This window comes from Sceloporus occidentalis, unplaced genomic scaffold (assembly GCF_023333645.1).
Source record: "Sceloporus occidentalis isolate IW3139 unplaced genomic scaffold, rSceOcc1.0.p SCAF_21, whole genome shotgun sequence".
Classification (NCBI taxonomy): domain Eukaryota; kingdom Metazoa; phylum Chordata; class Lepidosauria; order Squamata; family Phrynosomatidae; genus Sceloporus; species Sceloporus occidentalis.
The window spans coordinates 4,931,186-4,945,615 of NW_028317001.1; the positions used below are offsets into that span (position 1 = coordinate 4,931,186).

Here is a 14,430-nt window from a genome sequence, read left to right on the forward strand (position 1 = left end):
AGCTTCCCATAGCACTTTATTAGAGAGCATTAAAGGTCCCATTTGGCAACAGTAGCATCCAAAGGAATTATAGTGGCAGTGATAATAATGTGGTGACTTTAAATAGTGGGTGGGAGACCTTCATTTTATTTTTGGGTCCTCTTGAGGGTTGTGTTCCCTCTCGCAGCATGTGTTGGGGAAATGGTGGTAGGCACGGTTGCGGTGATGCGGGTTTTGTAGTGGAAAAGAACTACTGTTGCCAACAATTTTTCCAGCACTCAAAATAATATTATCTACTTTAGCACGCTGGGTTTAAATAAGACATCCAATGCTTTCTTTGGTTATTATTTGAAATAACGTCAATGTCTGCTGCTCCAGAGACTAGGACCCGGAGCAATGGATGCAAGCTACAGGAAAAGAGATTCCCCCTCAACATTAGGAAGAATGTCCTGACAGTAAGGGCTGTTCAACAGTGGAAGACACTGCCTTGGAGAGTAATGGAATCTCCTCCTTTGGCGATGTTTAAACAGAGGCTCGATGGGCGTCTTTCGAGGGTACTATGATTGTGTATTCCTGCATGGCAAGGTGTTGGTCTAGATGGCCCTTGAGGTCTCTTCCAACTCTATGATTCTACGAACCTGACCCTAAGCCCCAAAATGCTAGGAGAAAAGCCACATACACCCCAAATGCTGTAAGCAACTCACTGAGTGACCCTGTGGTACCACCGGCAGTCAGAGTAGTTAGGAAATCAGGATACCTCTCCTCTTTGAAGAGACCAACAAGTTGCTGGCCCTGCCTTCATATTCCTTGACAGACAGAAGAAAGTTGCTCTTGGTTAGAAGAGGGGGGGAAAGTAGCCACCCGTTTGGATTGATTCCTCATCAGAGCAGTGAAGAAGATGAAGTCATGAACTCCCAAAACCTCACGCATCATTAACAAAATCCAGAAGCAGTGAAACAGGTATCTGAACTGATGTACTCCATCATGGTTCACAAATGAGGTTGCTGGGCACTGAGTATTTGAGCCAGAGCGCTCGCTTGAAGCCCTCTCATTCATTCATTCATTTTTGAAGAGCAAAGTTGCATTTTTGTGAATAAAAAGCAAGCCCTAATTTAGAGTCAAATAGCACTCGATTATATAGTTCTATCAAAGCTTGGGGATAATATTTTTGGACTACAACCGCCACAAGCCCGCAGCCAGCATGGTCACTAGCCACACCGGGAGCTGTAGATAAAATGTAACTTTCCAAAGCACTGTACAAACAAGAGTCCAATGTGGGCTCCCCTTCTCGCAAGTGCCTCTTACTGGATTACAGTCTCTTAAGAGGCGTCTGGGAAAGGTGGAAGTGAGGAAAATCCTCTTTGGGAACATGAGCTTAAGGTTTGCACTTCAGAGCTGCCCATTATCAACATTGCACAGAGCGTTTCCTCATTTCCAGGTCCCTGCGGTGCGGACGGTAAATCACAAGCCCAGCTCACCGAGCCACGCTTGGCTCCAAAAATCACATTTTCCTACCTCAATATTGAAGTCCCAGAGGCGGGCAGAGGAAATCTGGTCACAGCCAAAGAAGTCATTTTTTTGGCTCGGAGCAGCATTTTCCTGCGCCTTTGGAGCCAAAGCCTGACCCGCTGAGAGGGGACCAGAGCTTTGTGCTGGAGCCTTCACAGCCTTCTCTTTATTTCGGCTGCAGCAGCCAACTTCTGGAGGTTGCAGAGACGGATTTCCAGAATGCACAAGCTAATGGTGAGACCTGGCTTTTTTTAAAAAGACCCTCTCTTTCTTCCATTATGGATGAACGATTTAAGGATGGGAACATTGCCTAATGGCACAACCTTCAAGCTCTGTAATGGAGGAATTCTCTATGTTTGGGGAGGGGGAAGAATGTGGTCAAAACTATCCAAACATGCCTAAGATACTAACACCAGAGACATTTCCCCTTGTATAATAATTCCGTATATATATATATATATATATATATATGTATATGTATAATAATTCCTTATATATATACACACACACACACACACACACACACACACACACACACAAAGGCCTAAATCTTGTTCTTAATCCAAAGTAGACCAACTGAATCAGTGGATTCACCTATGTATTGACTCGCCATTTAACCCTGTGGTCCCTAAACAGTGTTCTTTAAGGATTTCTGGACTTCAGCTCCCTGAATCCCAGACTATTGGTCAACATGGCTGAGGCTTCTGGGAGCTGAAATCCAAAATCTCTTAAAGGGCATAGTTTGGGGACCGCTGATTCAACCATTGGTACAGTGGGTTTTACTCTTAATTGGGATTAACAGGAATCCAGCCAGAGAGTAAAGAAAAATGAAGGTATTCTTTAAAAGTGATTTAAACTGACAAGAACCTATGTGACATGCTCAAGTCAACCACTTACATGTGGCTCCTCATAAGCTTTCAGAGAATTTATGGGGGATTTTAAAATATGAGATTCTGTACAGACTGTATCCTTCCATACAGGCTGCGTGCGCGCACACTTTTAAGTCGACTGTTGACTTATGCTGAGGTTTAGTGGCAGTGAACTCCATAGTTTAACTATGCACTGTGTGAAAAAAGGTCTGCCTTTTCATCTGTCTTGAATCTCCCATCACTCAGCTTCAGTAGTTGAGCTCAATGGGTTCTACAACCAGGAGAGAGATCTCCTGTCTGCTTTCTCCACATGTACTTTGTTTAGCCAAGAATTTATATCCCAGCTTTCTAGAGCAAACGCAGCACACAGAGATTTTTACAGCACCAGTCAATGTCCTACCTGAAGATCCTTCACATTTGGGAATGGGATTCCTATGGTTATAACTGCGCGGGCGTTGTCATCCGAGAAGTCCAAGCCTTCACTGACTTTGCCTCTGCAGACAGCGATAAGGAGTGCACCATCTTAAATGGGAAAAATCAAAATCAAAGATTAAACGCCAAGATGTAATGGGTTATAATATTGGTTGTGCAGACACTGCATCCATTAATTCCAAAAGCAGACTTCCCCAACCATTGCTACTTGGGTCCCTTACCTTTCCCTTCTTTACATTTGATAGCATCATAGTAGGTTTGGAGCAGATCGTCGAAGTCAGCCTTGTCTCCTCCTTTGGGCTCCACAATCACAGTCTTTATCAGTTCAAGCTTTTCCCATAACCCAGTGTGCAGCCAGCGATCTTTCAGTTTATCCAACATCTGAAACCCAAACACAGCAATAAAGATACAAAGCTGTAAATACAATTTTTTCCTAATATGAAAGGACATGCAGGCAGAAATACATATTAAGTATGCATGCCTACAATAAGATGCCGAAATAAAAAATATGCCGTCATTTCACAGCTGTCATAGGTGTAGTACACTTTCTTTTTCTTTCTTTTGGTACATTTAGTTAAGCAACCCACTGGAAATTTTTATTTTATTTTGCACAAACTAAAGCACAGTTCAACAAAAATGGACACAGACTCGACAATGATGACAATAAATAAACTGGAAATGATGATTAACCAGAAAAATCCACCACAATATAGTTTGAAAGTATTTCATAGTTGAAACGAAAGTATTTTATATTTTAATTTACTCCATGAGCCCTTTTAAAAATACAAACTTAACAGTGCTATGGCTCCATTTTAATTGCTGTGGCAATAGGCCTGTGAACCTATCTATGGCCCCATACAGACAGGCCAAAATAAAGCTGCTTCGGGTCACTTTGGAGGTATGCTATTTAAAGGATGCATGCGTCCTCAGAGTCTGGAAGCCGCGCCAAAGCCACAATCCAGTCCTAAGGATTTGAGCGCAGCTTTCGGACTCCTAGGACACACGCGTCATTTAAACAGCATACCTCCAAAGTGATCCAGCTTTATTTTGGCAGTCTGTATGGGGGCCTATAAGAAGTAGAATAAGACCGCCTTTAGAATCCAGCGTTTTTAAAATAGCAGGAAAACAGGTGCATGATCCCTCATGTAGGACTGCATGCAACCACCCCAGATTTTGCAATTCTGGGCCCAAAGGAAGATCTTAACCTCATGCAACATAAATACGATTCTTTCCTTTAACTTTGCCTCCTCTGCCTTACTCTCAGCTACCTTTTATGTCTTGGATTCACATGCACCCCCTCCCTCAATCTGCTGAGCCGCAATATCCATTACGTCTGTATTATTCATTTTCTACCACTGTCTGATTCCACCTAGCCCCCCAGTTCCACCCATCGCAAACTCCCAAGAGCTTGGCCTAAAGCTGTGGAAACTGCTCCCTCTGGAAGCTGCCAGAATCCCCAGGACAGCCACTGCTTCCCTCATCTCTTAACCCATTTACCTCTCCAGCAACCTCAGGTTGAAACGCAAGACCGCTTAGGGATATGTGGTCCTCCACTGAAGCTGAATGGTGGCAGGCTCAGGCAGAGAAAGGAAAGGATGCTTTTATATATCACACTATGTTTATATATAACAAGGGGCAGGATCTTTATCTCAAACTGCTTGCTGAATGAACCATTTTACTAATAGACTGACAGTTCGCAACCCTTGAAAGCGGAAGAATGGCAGCAGAGGACAAGGCCAGCGACTTGATGGACCTGCATTGCCATTTCCAGAGAAGGAGGCAACCATCCAGCAGACACCTCCAATTCGAATCCAGCTCTTTCCAAGCCGCCTGTTTTTCTCAGTGTGTAGCTCTTTGGGGTCACAGAAGCACTATTCAGGTGCCAATGAGTTCATTAGGTTATTCAAACTAACCAAAACAAGCAATGGTGCGCTGATGACAAAAGAGCCAAATGCAGGATTTTAGGATTTCAAAAAAGAGAAGCAAAAGAATCCAGAGGGAATATAACACTTTTACCTAATGGTTTAAGGTCTATCCTCACCTCGCAGGTGCACTTACTTCTTGGCCTCTTAAAACCACCAGCAGCAGCAACAACGTTTTCTTCGCTGAAAACCAGCACTAGATCAGTTTGACTCGGCTGCCCTGGGAGCAAAATAAGCCCTAAAAAAGCCCTGAAAAGCCAAAAATCATTTCCAGGCCTATGGACAACAGAGCGACGCAACAAGCATCCTCCATTTTCTGGCCTCTGGAGGCCGACGTTCAAAGCCACTTTTGGATTCTCAATAGCTTTGGATGTCTCGGCGATAATGGCTTCTGTATCGTAAACTTTGTGCAAGCCCACCAAGTGCAAACTTTTTACACGACTTAAAAGTGTCCCTCGGCACAGGGCCTGAAAAGCAATGAGCGGCAAGTAATACAGTCATAAGTTACGGCCTGTAACAAGGGGACAACAAAGAGATTGCTGTTTCGATCATGTTTTTAATAATGTCGATGTTTAATTCCCTTGCAACTTTTGCAAATGAATGTTGTAGTTGGACCTTTTTAAAATCAGTGTAAGCCACCTTGGGTCCCATTTTGGGAGAAAGGTGGTATAAGAGGTGGGATAAAAGTGGTGGGATAAGAGTGCAATAACTCAACCAATCAATAATAAAGTTGCATTTCAAGTTAAGTATAAAATCGGAAAGAAAGGAAACAAAATTGGGGACGTTCCCATCAATCTGGATGTGCCCTGAGTTACTTTTTGATGCTCTGCAACAAGTAACCACCACAACAAACTGCTTTTCAAATATTGGCCTGTTACAGACTGCCAAAATAAAGCTGCTTTGGGTCTCTTTGGAGGTATGCTATTTAAATGACGCATGGGTCCTAAGAGTCCGGAGGTTGCGCCAAAGCCACACTCCATTCCTAAGCACTGAAGTGCAGCTTTGGTGCAGCTTCTGGATTCTTAGGATGCATGCATCATTTAAACAGCATACCTCCAAAGAGACCTGAAGCAGCTTTATTTTGGCAGTCTGTAACAGGCCATTGACTACCAAGTGTATGGCTTGGCTTCGGTTGGATCACCATGCCCCCAATATTTCTGAGCCATTCACCTCACTTCACATTGAACCTGATAAACAACATGCACTTTTCTGCACGTGGAGCGTACATGGAGAAGATGGAAAGGAAAACGAGAAGCTACGACCCAACCTTACACTCTTCGCTCTTGTGGCAAGTGCGACTGAAATGACTCTAATAAACCAAGCTAAATAAAATATACTCCTGTCATTCCTCACAGGAACGGCTACCTTAAGAGGGAGGTTACTTGAAATAAACAATAGCACTTTGGGTTGCAAAAGCAGAAAGAAAGTCAGGCTCAAGGTTAGAAGTCACCGAAAGAAGCCATTAACAATCACAGCGAGCCACTTTCCCGCTCAGGGGAATAATACTTTTCACAGTGAGAGGCAGCCGATTTATGTTTTATTAAACCCTTTGGAAATGGATTCTCCAATGGTCCCACGAATGAGATGAAGATCTCTCCCAAAGAGAATTGGGAGCGCGGGTGCATGAAGGCCTCTGGCTTGCCTTCGCCCAACCAACGCCAATGAATTTTTGAGAGACCATATTTCTTTAAAGCGAAGAAAGCCACAAATCGCACTCTTCGGGGTCTGTCCATGTGTGACATGTTTTCGTTTCCAGCTCATATAATGTGGCAATGCTAAAAGACTGTGCTATGAGCATAAGCGACTGTGCACCTTCTTTCCCTTTGCCCACATCACCCATCAACTGGGACATTGGCTCTGTAGGCTGGTGGAAACATAAGAAGCCTAAATCTCTTAACTGTGAAGAAGCTATAATAATTTGGGCATTACCTTAAACCATGTTTAGGCAAGTGCTATAAAGAAATATCTGTTCAAGAGCTCCCACATCCATTTCCCTCTTCTTGAATGCACTGGAGAATGAGTTTGGAAGTACAGTATCTGCTCCCTTCTTCAGCACCACTGTGACTTGCCTTTTCACCCAAACAAGACTCCGCTGTTAGTTTAAACTATGGTTTATCAAAATTAGAAGTGTCAGAAACCACGAGTGATTTGGACCTGTTTGGATAAACAGTAATTCAAACAAACCATAGCTTATCTTATTTCAGGTGCAACAACAAACTGTGATTCGCAGATACGTCCAAACTACTACATCTCCGGAAAGGCCCAGAAAGAGGGGGAAAGGGATAGGAAGTCTTAAGCCAAAGTGGTGGAATAACAAAGAAGGATCTCTATACATACATGGAGCACACCAAGGACATGCAAACTGAATTCGCCAACCCTGCATGGATAGTTCAAGGATCCTATCACTGAAATATAACCAAATAAACAAGGGCAGGCACACAGACAGAAGTGATTCAACTTGTCTCCAAATTCGACAAAGTACACCACTGCGATTATGAAGGCGAAGAAGCAATTCCAGTATTATATGGGGAAAGAGAAGGCATGCATAGTGGATGGCAGAGGGGAGATGTGGAGAATAAGCATTAGACTTCTCCTTAATAAATAGACAAATAAAAATCAGAGTATTGGCACCATCCCTGGTGCAAAAAGTCAGAGGCCCTCAAGGGACTAACATTGATCTAAAAGCTCTCCCGCCCCGCCGCCCCTCGCCATCCAGAGTTCTTCGTGTGTTTGCAACCAGATTTTTCTTTTTGAATAAGCACTGCTTCAGAATCAACGTGTGTCTCCAGCGGGCTGGAAATGTGTTTGAAGGGTCAAACAGAAGTTCTACACACACAGTCAGCATAAAACTTCAGGACAGACAGAATAAAGGGGACGCCAACCCAGTGTCTGACAGTCGCAGGACACTGGTGTGTGTGTGCGCGCAACTGCTGTCATGAAAAGCTTGAGGTTGGAAGGCCTACCACCAACCTCACCCAGCTCCCTTGGAAAGCAGCACTATAAGCAGCACCATCCCTATAAGAAATTATAAGTCCCGCAAGACACTTCTTACAACATCTTCCCTAGAACGATTTACGTACATCTTGACAATGCCTTCCATAGAGGTTCTTTTCACACTTCTCCCTTATTCCAGCCCTGAGAGCTTTCATTTAGATGGATAAGACATCTTAGCTTCTTCTACCATGGAGTACCATCTTATATATGTGAATGGTTCCAAAACCAAAGTTTTGTTGACTGATTCTTCTCCCTCTCTTTACTTTCTCCTATGAGCACCTATTTTTACCTGGCTGCAGCAAAAGAAACGATGGACTAGAGAACAGGAACTACTGCATCAATTTGGCCGAAAGCACACTGAGACCTCGTCTTCGCAATTGTTTCCATCCAGCTTGGTCACCATCAGAAGAATCCTGCAATTCTTAAAAGTGGTGCTGCTTTTCCTTCTCTTCCTCCCATCCCGTTCTCCATTTGCACCATGCCTACAAAACTGGATGCCTTGGTAGGTTTTTATACATATAAAACAATACCGTATTGACACGAATATAAGTCAACCTCATGTATAAGTTGAGGGCAGGTTTTGGAGCCAAAATTATGGATTTCGATATGACCCATGGATCAGTCGAGGCATGTAACAATGAAGGTAAAGGATGAAGCAAAGGAAAACAGTGCCAAAGTACTTACAAAATCCCAGCAGGCAAAGCTGTTTGTGGTCACGCTAAAAGCTGGATTGGTGAGAGAGTAGAGGAGATTCACTCTTGCCTTTCTCAAGTCGATTCGGTGTTAAACAACCAGGTTTTTGCACAGAGCCATAAGAAGCAAACCAATTTCAAATTCAAACATAAATATGGACAGAGAGGACAGGGCAGGTAAGAGCGAAAGGCTTCCTCGGCAGATCTGAAAACATGTGCAGACATATATGGAAGAGTGTTCAGATAATCTAGACCCAACGCAAGGAAACATGTCCCCCATCACCCTAAGTGCTGAATTTGCGGCTATATTTCAGAAGATTCCAGAGTGTATCAGTGTCAAGCCAGATTTGCTGAACCTCCATGCTGCTCCATGTGAACAGAGAGTGCGCCCCAGGACATACCTGACACTGAATATTGCAACAGGAGATCGGTGACAACAGCCACGATTTGGCTGGGAAACGAAGCCGGTACACAAAAAACATTGCCAGATGTCCACTGTGGCTTATGTAAGGGAAACAGAGGCAAGGACCCGGAGTAGCTCTCTCTGAGGCTTGACACAAATAGGACTTTAAAGAGTGGGGAGAGAGAAATGCCACCCCGCTGCCACTGCATAATTAAACCGGGCACAGGGCATGGTGATAAACTCTGTATTATGAACAAGATGATGATCACCGTGTGTGTGCCCACACTAGCACAATAAGCAGTGAATAATTCATAGGCGATGCTGAAGATAGAGTATGCATCACTCAACTTGTGGGGAACGCAAGGGGATTTCGCTGGTATGATTTTTCTTCAGGGACCATGACAAAGTGCCACTCGCCAGCAGGAAACTGAAGCACTGAACTATGTTCCATGTGCCATAAATCAACACGGCAGCCTACAGGATGTCTCCCTGGTACCAACATGCCATCAATTTTTCAATAACCCCCTTAAATAATGGAAAATGTGAACAGCGACAACAGTAATGAAAAATGAAATGTTTTGCACGCCAAAGACTCTGGAATAACACAGCTAATATGCCCGGCCTGCCAATGAAGCAGCGGGTTATGCAAAATGGTGGGTACCTGTTAGCGAGAAGGTGGCTCATCCAAGGCGATGCTTGAATTCGGCAAAACATTACCCCTTCAACCGATCAAAAGGTTGGTCGATTTCGAGTTTATTAAACCAACGGCAACAAGTTTGGTAACCTGAATCTAAAATTGTCTAACGCAAACCCCACTGGTTCCTGGAACTTACTCTCTTTATAAAGGACCAGAGAAATTCAGAAGAAAGGTTATACCTTATTTTAAATAAATAAGTATAAGGAGGTGTGGAATTCTCTATGAAGAACTCTTTCAAACTTCCTTGGAAATGATTTTAATGCTTTGCATATGCAAATAATCTCCAAATTCACCTTAAAACTTCATAATTTTTAGTGGCAAGAAAAGGGACACATCGTGAAACGTCACTAGTTCCTTTGGGACGCTTCTGAAACTTCAGTATTCACCTTGAATATTCGTTTCAGAAGAAATGTGGCGACAACCATGTATGTTCTACCTAAACAGAATAGCTATGAGTAATGAATTTGAACGATGCAAAGCTTCCCCTTCAATATAGCAGAGCTACAAACACTCTATCGGCTAAAACTTAGCACAGAAAGACACATTATTTATCACCGATATCAATCCAGAAGCATCTGAAGTCTATAAAAGTTCATGCTGCCAACTTCTTTCTTTCAATTAGTTTCAAAGGTACTACAAGATCTCTCTACATTCTGATCAACCCAAAAGTTTGCTTTCCACATCTCTACTTACTATAGGAAAACAAAAATCAACCAACTTTTGAACTTCTTCCTACAAGAGAAAGGGGGGGAGGCAAAATAAATATTGCATGGGAGGGGAAAGGGAAGTAAATGCAATCCAAAACTGGGTTGTAATCCTCAGCTATGGCCAGCAGCGCCTGAAAAGTGATGCCGCATACGCAACAGAGGAAAGAGAGATTTAACAGGTTTGACGAACAGCGAAGCAAAAACAATTTTTTAAAGAAAACATTGAACCACAGGAAAGGAAAAACTGTGCCTTCTTGCCTCCAAGAGGGAAGATCTATTGGATCGCTATATATCGTGATGTTGTGAGGCATGATGCATCAAGCCAAAGGGAGGTGGCCCATGTTGTGAAGTACAAATTACGCACCACCACAATACAGCTCCTGTCACTGTCTAACTGCCTGTCATCAGCAGCCAACAGAATTCATCCCATGTGTAATAAATATGCAAAATGTTAACACATAAAGAATTGGACCTGGTACTTCCAACTCCATCACATGCACCTGAGGAAGTAGACTGAAGTCTATGAAAGCTCATGCTGCCAACTTCTTTCTTTCAGTGAGTCTCAATGGTGCTACAAGTTCAATACATACTGATTCTGTAGACTAACATGGCTATATCTTTGAATTGGACTTGGTATGTTCATGTCTTGCAGAAGGCCAGAGAGAGCTATCAATCCTGCAATAGAATGTTTCACATTGTCAATTTTTAGCTGCTTTGGCTAACTACTCACCACTGTTCCTGTATGCATTAATAATAAACCTCAAAGATAGGACACTGGGCCGTAATGTCATAAAAACTGTGATCAGTGACTATGGCATTAGATACTTTTAAATTCTCAATCACATTGAACACTGGACCTTCAAGACATACCAAAGGGAGGAGGTGTGATGGTACTGAGCAATGGTTAGGTCAAAGTAACCCAAGTAAAGTGTATCTAAGATCTGTTACAGACTGCCAAAATAAAGCTGCTTCGGGTCTCTTTGGAGGTATGCTATTTAAATGATGGATCCACCATAAGAATCCGGAAGCTGCACCAAAGCTGCACTCCAGTGCTTAGGAATGGAGTGTGGTTTTGGTGCAACCTCCGGACTCTTAGGACCCATGCATGATTTAAATAGCATACCTCCAAAGAGACCCGAAGCAGCTTTATTTTGGCAGTCTGTAACAAGCCAAAAGGCCATGTTATTTCATGCAGTCACATTCCCAGTAACAAAACCCTGCTTTCTTAATCTATCCCCATTTTCTAAAGGCAGCAAAGGGCTCCGAAAGTGGGACTAAATGTTCGCTGGCAGAGCGTAGCACAGAACAAATCTCTCATTGCTTCAATTGTGGAGGGTGGAATCGACACGTTGAAATGCGTTCATCAAAGTGGAAATCAGACCACGCGTTCAAACAAGCCACGTTCCGACAAAACACCGCAAAAAGAGAGAAAGGAACCAAAAATCGCCAATTCCTCCTTTCTACCCTGGCTGCTAAGATGTAGAAGATATTTAAACTAACAGGGGTATTAAATATTAAAGGGACGCTGCTATCCAGGGTGTGAAATTCAGTGGGAAAAAGTTCCATCTGCCAGTACAGCATGTAATTTTTTGCGACGTGACGTCCAATAATCTGCCACCAACTGTCGCTGCCGATTCGTATTTGCGGATGTGAAGCCGCTGTTGAGAAAATACGCTCTCCCCCACCTTGCCTACCCCAAGCAGAAAGCAAGTGCCAGAGGGCACTTTAGAAACAGAAAGCCCCTCCGGGTCCCAATAGTAATAATCCACCAGTCTATCCCCACATTTGGCTAAGGGATTTGGGGAGGGGGGGGGGTACCTTTCATTGCTAGCATCATGTTGGCAACGCTAAAGTAAAACACTCTCTGTGTATCCCCTGGAATCTTAGCGGCTGCCCCATATTTCAAGCGCTTGGCATCTCAACAGGGATTCAGTCCGCAGAACCGCACTCGTCTCCACACTCAGCAGTTTGCTCTCCTTTTCCAAGCCCCTGGAAAAGCTGCCTTTTTGTGTTTTCTGCTCAGAGGTTGTGTGTCTGAAAACGACAATGCAGAGCTAAAAGCCACCACTTGGGAAAGGAGACGATAAACTATATTATTTTCAATTTTGCACAGCTTTATAGCCTTCCAACCAACCAATCTCGACTTGGTGGCAAACATCCCCGGTTAAAAATGTTTCAGCGGCGCTCCTGTCTTCAGTTATCTATTTCAAAGACCTCTGTGCATCTGTGCGCCAGTTTGGTGTGTTAAAATCTCCATGAGTTTTTGGTGTTCTCCTGCCCCGTCTCCCCATTCAAACTCTCAAGAGAATTCAAAAATATAGCCACGTTGGTCTGTAGAATCAGATATGGTAGCACCTTTGAGGCTGATTGAAAGAAAGAAGTTGGCAGCATGAGCTTCCGTAGACTTCAGTCTACTTCCTCTGATGCTTATGGTCTGTGTTTTTGCGGATGGGAGTTGTCATTCAACAGTATCGAGGGCAGTGCTTCCCAATCTTTGGCCCTCCAGATGTTTTGAACCTCAGCTCTCAGAAGTCCCAACCAGCAAGGTCAGGAATTCTGAGAACTGCAGTCCTAAATATCTGAAGGATCAAAGTTTGAAGACCATTGATCTAGAGCAGTGGTCCCCAAACTGTGCCCTTTAAAGAGATTCTGGACTTCAGCTCCCAGAAACCCACACTATTGGCCAAAATGGCTGAGGCTTCTAGGAGCTGAAGTCCAAATATACAGGAATGCATGTCCTCCTAGTCCAGTGATGGTGAACTTTTTACAGACCGAGTGCCCAAACTGCAACCCAGACCTCACTTATTTATTGCAAAGTGCCACGTCCCTCTGGATTTCTAGTAAGAAACTCTGGCAAACTCTGTGCGAGGGAGACAGCATGTGTGCCAACAGAGAGGGCTCTGAGTGCCACCTCTGGCACGCGTGCCATAGGTTCGCCATCCCTGTCCTAGTCTATCTGATTCTATCGGCATGACTTGGCTTCATTCTCCTTTCTTCTGACAGTGCCGCTTTTGCGTATTTATATGCCCACACTCTTTACCATTTTGCAAGTTGCTTTATGTGGGTATGCTTGTACCCACATAAATGGACTGAATAAAAAAATGCCTGCGCACAAGCCCCACGGACATCAGTCGGACTTACTCCAAGGTGTACAAGATTGCAGCCTAAATGCCTTCGTCTCGCCTTGAGTTGCTTCTTAGCTGGTAACAAACAAGCGGCAAACCTTGCAACTTAATCCAAGCACCAATAAAACCCAACATTAGAACAAACTAGAGTTGAAGATAAGCTCAGAACAGTTCCCGGCCCACAAACGTTAGCAAATGGCGCTCTAACAGGAAAAAAGAGACAGCCTTCCTAAAGCTTCCCTTTTACAATCATCCCGAGGAAATTTTTACTCACCATAGGCGACTGGTTGAGCGGTTGGTTACAAGCCTGAAATATATATTGAGTGTTTTATATTGATTTACTTTATGAAACATGACTCTAAGCTGCCCAGGGGGCCCAAGGGGAATACAATGGAGGAAATATATTGGAAGCCAAAACAAACTGAAAACATCAAATATGTACCGATTTGTATATCTATATGTATACCTGTTTATATCACAAAGGGGGGAATGCGCTGTCTTCTCGATGTTGTTAGGCTGCAACTCCCATAGTTTTACACTGTTGCTCTTCTTCTTTGTTCCCCCCTGAAGTGGCACTCAACCAGTTTACAAATCAAAAGCAAGTGAAATATAGTTAAAACATACCAAAAAAAGAGGAATATTTGAAGGGAATTAAGCTAAATATACAATTAAAATTTTTAATAAGAAGTTTGAAAAGCAGTGCAATGAAAACAGTGCGGACCACTCTTAAAAATCCTCTGTTTAAAGTTCTAGCATCAGTTTTGGCAGACTTGGTCTACTTCCTGAGGTGCTCCATGTTCACCCCATGCATCTGAGGAAGTAGCAGAGCAAGGCTACGAAAGCGCAATGCCGCAACGTCTTCCACACAGACCGTCTCTGGGTACCTTTATGGCTTTTAAGAGGGGAGGTGTGAGGGAGAAAGGATCATCTCAGAATATAACCAACCATCCAAGGTTCACAGCCAACCTCCTGAAATGTTGTGGAAAGTCTCAAATCGGGACGGTCCATACCCGCCCGCGCCAACCATTAGCAGTGGCCAGCCAAGCAAAGAAACCCAACTCGACAGATTAAAAAAATGGATGCAAAGCGAGTGAATAAATA

The 14,430-nt window shown here is 43.5% G+C and overlaps 1 protein-coding gene across 1 annotated transcript in view; it reads right to left on the reverse strand.

The window, feature by feature from the left end:
- The window catches only part of LOC149301467 (Fanconi anemia group J protein homolog), a 173,638-nt gene that overhangs the window by 112,947 nt on the left and 46,261 nt on the right, over window positions 1–14,430 (reverse strand). Inside the window, exons 14-15 of the mRNA XM_089484364.1 lie at window positions 3,011–3,170; window positions 2,758–2,879 (exon numbers count right to left, since the gene is read on the reverse strand). Coding sequence (XP_089340490.1) covers window positions 2,758–2,879; window positions 3,011–3,170 — 282 coding nt within the window. The remainder of the gene's footprint in view (window positions 1–2,757; window positions 2,880–3,010; window positions 3,171–14,430) is intronic.